The sequence below is a fragment of the Babylonia areolata genome, chromosome 12 (genome assembly GCF_041734735.1).
Source record: "Babylonia areolata isolate BAREFJ2019XMU chromosome 12, ASM4173473v1, whole genome shotgun sequence".
Taxonomy (NCBI): Eukaryota; Metazoa; Mollusca; class Gastropoda; order Neogastropoda; family Buccinidae; genus Babylonia; species Babylonia areolata.
The window spans coordinates 1814022-1821521 of NC_134887.1; the positions used below are offsets into that span (position 1 = coordinate 1814022).

The 7500-nt window shown below is 47.6% G+C and overlaps 1 protein-coding gene across 1 annotated transcript in view; it reads right to left on the reverse strand.

Moving 5' to 3' along the window:
- The window catches only part of LOC143288309 (RING-type E3 ubiquitin-protein ligase PPIL2-like), a 46053-nt gene that overhangs the window by 12321 nt on the left and 26232 nt on the right, over nt 1-7500 (reverse strand). The window contains exons 15-16 of the mRNA XM_076596664.1: nt 2683-2739; nt 1511-1580 (exon numbers count right to left, since the gene is read on the reverse strand). Of these exons, the coding sequence (XP_076452779.1) occupies nt 1511-1580; nt 2683-2739 (127 nt within the window). The remainder of the gene's footprint in view (nt 1-1510; nt 1581-2682; nt 2740-7500) is intronic.

The following is a 7500-nucleotide window of genomic DNA, read 5'->3' on the forward strand; positions in this document are numbered from 1 at the left end:
TGTGTGTGAGTGAGTAGAGGTGTGGGAGAGAAAGAACATTGTGGTGGGGGTGGGGGGGTAGAAGGATGTGTGTGAGTGAGTAGAGGTGTGGGAGAGAAAGAACATTGTGGGTGGGGGGGGGGGGGGGGGAGAAGGATGTGTGTGAGTGAGTAGAGGTTGTGGGAGAGAGAAAGAACATTGTGGTGGGGGGGGGGAGAAGGATGTGTGTGAGTGAGTAGAGGTGTGGGAGAGAAAGAACATTGTGGTGGTGGAGGGGGGAGAAGAATGTGTGTGAGTGAGTAGAGGTGTGGGAGAGAAAGAACATTGTGGTGGGGTGGGGGTGGGGGGGGAGAAGGATGTGTGTGAGTAGAGGTGTGGGAGAGAAGTGAAGGGGTGATGGTTGGTGGGGGTGAATGGGTGATGGTGGGGGTGAAGGGGGGAGGGGTGATGATGGGTGGGGTGAAGGGGGGAGGGGTGATGATGGGTGGGGGTGAAAGGGGGGAGGGGGGTGATGATGGGTGGGGGTGAAGGGGGGAGGGGTGATGGTGGGTGGGTGAAGGGGGGAGGGGTGATGATGGGTGGGGTGAAGGGGGGAGGGGTGATGATGGGTGGGGGTGAAGGGGGGAGGGGTGATGATGGGTGGGGGTGCAGGGGGGAGGGGTGATGATGGGTGGGGGGAAGGGGGGGGGGGGAGATGGGTGGGGTAAGGGGGGAGGGGGAAAAGGTGGGGTGGGGGGGGGGGGGGAGGGGGTGATGATGGGTGGGGGAAGGGGGGAGGGGTGGGGTGATGATGGGTGGGGGGGAAGGGGGGGGGGGGTGATGTGGGGGTGAAAGGGGGGGGGGTGAGGTGGGTGGGGGGAAGGGGGAGGGGTAGGGTGGGGGGGGGTGAAGGGGGGAGGGGGGTGTGGGTGGGGGTGAGGGGGGAGGGGTGATGGTGGGGGGGTGAAGGGGGGGGGGGGATGGTGGGGGGGGAAGGGGGGGGGGTGATTGGGTGGGGGGGAAGGGGGGGGGGGTGATGGTGGGGGTGAAGGGGGAGGGGTGATGTGGGTGGGGGGTGAAAGGGGGGGGGGGTGAGTGGTGGGGGTGAAGGGGGGGGAGGGGGTGATGGGGGGGGGTGAAGGGGGGGGGGTGTGGTGGGGGTGGGGGGGGGGGTGGTGGGGGGGTGAAAGGGGGAGGGTTGATGATGGGTGGGGGTGAAGGGGGGGGGGGTGATGATGGGTGGGGGTGAAGGGGGGAGGGGTGATGGTGGGTGGGTGAAGGGGGGAGGGGTGATGGTGGGGGTGAAGGGAGGGTGGAGTGATGGTGGGTGGGGGTGAAGGGGGGAGGGGTGATGATGGGTGGGGGTGAAGGGGGGAGGGGTGATGGTGGGTGGGTGAAGGGGGGAGGGGTGATGGTGGGGGTGAAGGGGGGAGGGGTGATGGTGGGTGGGTGAAGGGGGGGAGGGGTGATGGTGGGTGGGGGTGAAGGGGGGAGGTGTGAAGGGGGGAGGGGTGATGGTGGGTGGGGGTGAAGGGGGGAGGGGGGCTCTGACCTTGGGTCGGTCCTTCTTGTCCACTTCCACTTTCTCCATGGCGTCCAGAGTCTCCAGTCCCCCCACCAACCTGTGCACATACACACACACACACACACACACATGCACACACGCACACAAACACACACAGAGTTGAGAAGTTATTATTTTAGCCAGATTGTTGTAAATGTTGTGATTTTCTTTCCTTACCCATTCCCTCCTCCCACACCCCCACCCTCCTCCTTTTTTTTTCATGTCTAATATCACTTAGTGTAGATGGACATTCAATGAAACTGAACACACACACACACACACACACACACACACACAAACATACACAAATACATACATACACACACATATATATACACATACACACACACACTCACACACTCACAAACACACACACACATATACACACACATGCACACACACATGATACACACACATAAACACACACACACACATAAACACACACATATACAAACATACACTCACACACACACACACACACATATACACACACATGCACACACAAACACACACACATGATACACACACACACACATAAACACACACACATACAAACATGCACACACACACACACACATAAACACACACACATACAAACATACACACACACACATACACACACACACACACACGTCAGCTGACCTTCTCCCCTCGTCATAATCATGTGGATACTTACATAGGAAGCACCCTTATGAATATTATTATTATTATTATTATCATCATCATCATGATCATTCACTCACTTGTGTAAACAATGCGAGTCTATGTAGTAACCCAGTGTTTGGTTGTGTGTGTGTGTGTGGGTAAACAATGATATTGTCATTTTCTCTGGAAATACTCTGTCTGCCAATACCAAATTTGGATAAACAAAATAGTTAAGAGTGAGTGAGTGTGTGTGTGTGTGTGTGTGTGTGTGTGTGTGTGTGTGTGTGTGTGTGTGTGTGTGTGTTGTGTGTGTGTGTGTGTCTGCAAAACGAAATGAGAGCGGGAGAAGAAGGAACACAGGAGATGGCATGTGTGCGTGTGTGTGTAATTGAGTATGACTGTGTGTGACTGTCTGACAAGCATAGACGTCTGTGTGTGTGTGTGTGTGTGTGTGTGAAACAAGATGAGAGAGAGAGAAGAAAGAACGCAGAGGATGGGAAAAATAGATAGTTTACCTTCCAAACACGGCATGTTTCCCATCCAAGTGCCTTGCTGATCTAAAGGTGAAGAAACTGCGGAACAGAGGGAAATATTGCCGTCAAGGCTAAACAAACATTCACATACAATTTATGCATTCTTACATAAAAAAAAAAATCACATATATACATGTGTACATACAGTCATCTCTGAACACAGATTCCCCATGAGGACCAGGAAAATAGGTCAACTTATCCTGACCCTTTTCTGAAACAGGTCAACTTATCCTGACCCTTTCTGAAATAGGTCAACTTATCCTGACCCTTTCTGAAACAGGTCAACTTATCCTGACCCTTTTCTGATACAGGTCAACTTATCCTGACGCTTTTCTGAAACAGGTCAACTTATCCTGACCCTTTTCTGAAATAGGTCAACTTATCCTGACCCTTTCTGAAATAGGTCAACTTATCCTGACCCTTTTCTGATACAGGTCAACTTATCCTGACCCTTTCTGAAACAGGTCAACTTATCCTGACCCTTTTCTAAATAGGCTGACTTATCCTGACCCTTTTCTAAATAGGCTGACTTATCATGACTTCTGAAATAGGTCAACTTATCCTGCCCTTTTCTGAAACAGGCAGACTTATCCTGATTTTTTCTGAAATCAACTTTTCCTGACTTTTTCTGAAATCGGTCAACTTATCATGATGTTTTCTGAAATCAGTCGACAAAACAGAGTACAGAACACTTGATTATCTCAATAAGAGAAATTCATTCACACTTATCCAGCCTTTTTTGAAGCAGGGTGACTTGTCCTGAGGATCTGATAAGTCTATCTTTAAGTCTATCTTTTCTGGCTGAAAATGGACTTGTTAAAGGTATGCAAAGTCAACCATTTTTGGAACAGAAAGACTACCGACCAGTTATATCTTCTTCTTTTGTTGCTGCGTTTCTGTTGTACTGGCAAATGATGCATGTCAAACATCATTTGGATTTCATATTCATTTATTGGTTTACAAATGTTTAACTATTCATTTTGTGAGCATCAGTTGCACGAGGACATGATAATTTAGGTTTGAGATATACTATTTTGGCCAATACATATCTTTTTTTTCAACCTCTTTGTTTTCTTTTCCTTGATTTGCACCCTCTTTTCTTTTGTCACTTTGGTTCATCAGTCCTTGACTGGTTCATCAGTCCTTGACTGGTTCATCTGTCCTAAACTGGTTCATCATGCATGACTGGTTCATCGGTCCTCGACTGGTTCATCAGTTCTTGACTGGTTCATAAGTCCTAAACTGGTCCATCGTCTGTGACTGGTTCATTGTGCGTGACTGGTTCATCAGTCCTTGACTGGTTCATCAGTCCTTGACGGGTTCATCAGTCCTTGACTGGTTCATCAGTCCTACTGGTTCATCAGTCCTACTGGTTCATCTGTTCTTGACTGGTTCATCAATCCTACTGGTCCATCAGTCCTTGACAGGTTCATCGGTCCTTGACCGGTTCATCGGTCCTTGACCGGTTCATCGGTTCTTGACTGGTTCATCAGTCCTTGACAGGTTCATCGGTTCTTGACAGGTTCATATGTTCTTGACAGGTTCATCAGTCCAACAGGTTCATCAGTCCTACTGGTTCATCAGTCTGTGACTGGTTCATTGGTCCTTGACCGGTTCACATCTAAGCTTTCCACTGTATGTGCAGTGCTTGCACTTGAACACTGTTTCCTCTCTTCTGTGCTTGTAGCGTGCAGGATTCACCAGCTGTGATCCTCACTTTGTCTGGACTATTCAGCTCTTAGCCATGGATTCACCAGCTGTGATCCTCACTCTGTCTGGACTATTCAGCTCTTAGCCATGGATTCACCAGCTGTGATCCTCACTCTGTCTGGACTATTCAGCTCTTAGCCATGGATTCACCAGCTGTGATCCTCACTTTGTCTGGACTATTCAGCTCTTAGCCATGAATTCACCAGCTGTGATCCTCACCCTGTCTGGACTATTCAGCTGTTAGCCATGGATTCACCAGCTGTGATCCTCACTCTGTCTGGACTATTCAGCTCTTAGCCATGAATTCACCAGCTGTGATCCTCACTCTGTCTGGACTATTCAGCTCTTAGCCATGGATTCACCAGCTGTGATCCTCACCCTGTCTGGACTATTCAGCTCTTAGCCATGAATTCACCAGCTGTGATCCTCACCCTGTCTGGACTATTCAGCTCTTAACCATGGATTCACCAGCTGTGATCCTCACTCTGTCTGGACTATTCAGCTCTTAGCCATGAATTCACCAGCTGTGATCCTAACCCTGTCTGGACTATTCAGCTCTTAGCCATGAATTCACCAGCTATGATCCTCACCCTGTCTGGACTATTCAGCTCTTAGCCATGAATTCACCAGCTGTGATCCTCACCCTGTCTGGACTATTCAGCTCTTAGCCATGGATTCACCAGCTGTGATCCTCACCCTGTCTGGACTATTCAGCTCTTAGCCATGTAAGACAACAGTGTATTCCTTCCAAATAATTATTACCAAAATCCTTGTGCCTTTCACTGAAGTCTGGTAGTAACGTCCATTACAGATGTTCAGAATTTGTCAATTTTCTTGTACAATTCATTAGAGTTTAGAGATAATGTACTGTCTTGATAATATCATTTAAAGATCAATTTCGTTTGATGTGACCGTTGATATGTATGTACAAGATTTTGTTACGGCTTGTATGTCTATGTACACCCCTTCATGAGGGGCTATGGCCTACTGATGAATCAATTATTTGCATTTGCAGTCACATGTGACTTCTCTCTCTCTTTCCTTCTGTCTTTCCCCACCCCCTCGTATCACAAGGAACATGCACAGTATTCAGTAATGCTGTGTCCTTCGTGCAGAGAAACAACTGAAGATGAAGTTCATTTTGTGTTGAAGTGTCCTGCCCTGAATGAAACATATTTCAAAGACGTATTATGAATACCCATGTTTGATTAGATTATGTTTATTGATGGCATCAACTGATGACGGTATTATTCAAAACTTGGCATGGTATCTATATAGGGCTTTTACGCTCAGAGAGACAGTACTGTCCTAGTTTATTTCCTGTAAAATCTGTCATAACATTTACAAATGTTTATTATCGCCCCTTGCTCATATAGGGCTGTGGCCTTATATGAATAAATCATCTCAGACTCAGTCACCCCAACCCCCTCTCTCTAATTCTCAACATGAGTACCCAGAAACAGAAACTGGACTGCATATACGGGGAGTCCCGTCACAAGGGTGGAGTTAAGAAAGCAAAGTCCACAGAACTAAAGAAGGCTGCTGACCTGGTCAGTGACTTGTGTCCACTTACCAGGAGTCCAGTTACAAGAGGGAGTTAAGAAAGGAAAGTCCACAGAATTACAGAAGGCTGCTGACCTGGTCAATGACTTGTGTCCACTTAGCCGATCAGAGTACTTCAGTGAGGTGGACTTAAAACGGAGATAACTGTATGCATATCAACACTTAGAAATACAAACAAGATAACTGTATACATATCAACACTTAGAAATACAAACAAGATAACTGTATACATATCAACACTTAGAAATACAAACACATTTTTTTTCTTGCTTTGAAAAATAAACATTGCATTCTTACCCAGTAGCATCCTTTCATCTTACAAACATACATACATGTCTCACTTACAAGTTTATCATACTTGTATTATACTATAATAGCAATAAATGAATAATTAATGAAAATGTCTTCTGAAAAGTTCACATCAAGCTTGTGGGCATGCCTGCTGACATGCAGACTATGATATATGCAGCCAACCTTATTTCCAGATGTGTGCACACAAAAGCACACGCTACACACACACACACACACACATAAACACACACATGCACAACACAAACAAACACATGTTCAACACCCACCCACAACGCAACACCCACAACACACACCCACAACACCCACAACACACACCCACAACACAACACCCACAACACACCCCCACAACACAACACACACACAACACACACCCACAACAGACACAACACAACACACACCCACAACACACACCCACAACAGACACAACACAACACACACACACAACACACACCCACAACACAACACACACACAACACACACCCACAACAGACACAACACAACACACACCCACAACACACACCCACACCAGACACAACACAACACACACACACAACACACACCCACAACACAACACACACACAACACACACCCACAACAGACACAACACAACACACACACACAACACACCACCCACAACACAACACACACCCACAACAGACACAACACAACACACACCCACAACACACACCCACAACAGACACAACACAACACACACACACAACACACACCCACAACACAACACACACACAACACACACCCACAACAGACACAACACAACACACACACACAACACACACCCACAACACAACACACACACAACACACACCCACAACAGACACAACACAACACACACCCACAACACACACCCACAACACAACACACACACAACACACACCCACAACAGACACAACACAACACACACCCACAACAGACACAACACAACACACACCCACAACACACACCCACAACAGACACAACACAACACACACCCACAACACACACCCACAACAGACACAACACACACCCACAACACACACCCACAACAGACACAACACACACCCACAACAGACACAACACACACCCACAACAGACACAACACAACACACACCCACAACACACACCCACAACAGACACAACACACACCCACAACACACACCCACAACAGACACAACACACACCCACAACAGACACAACACAACAGACACAACACAACAC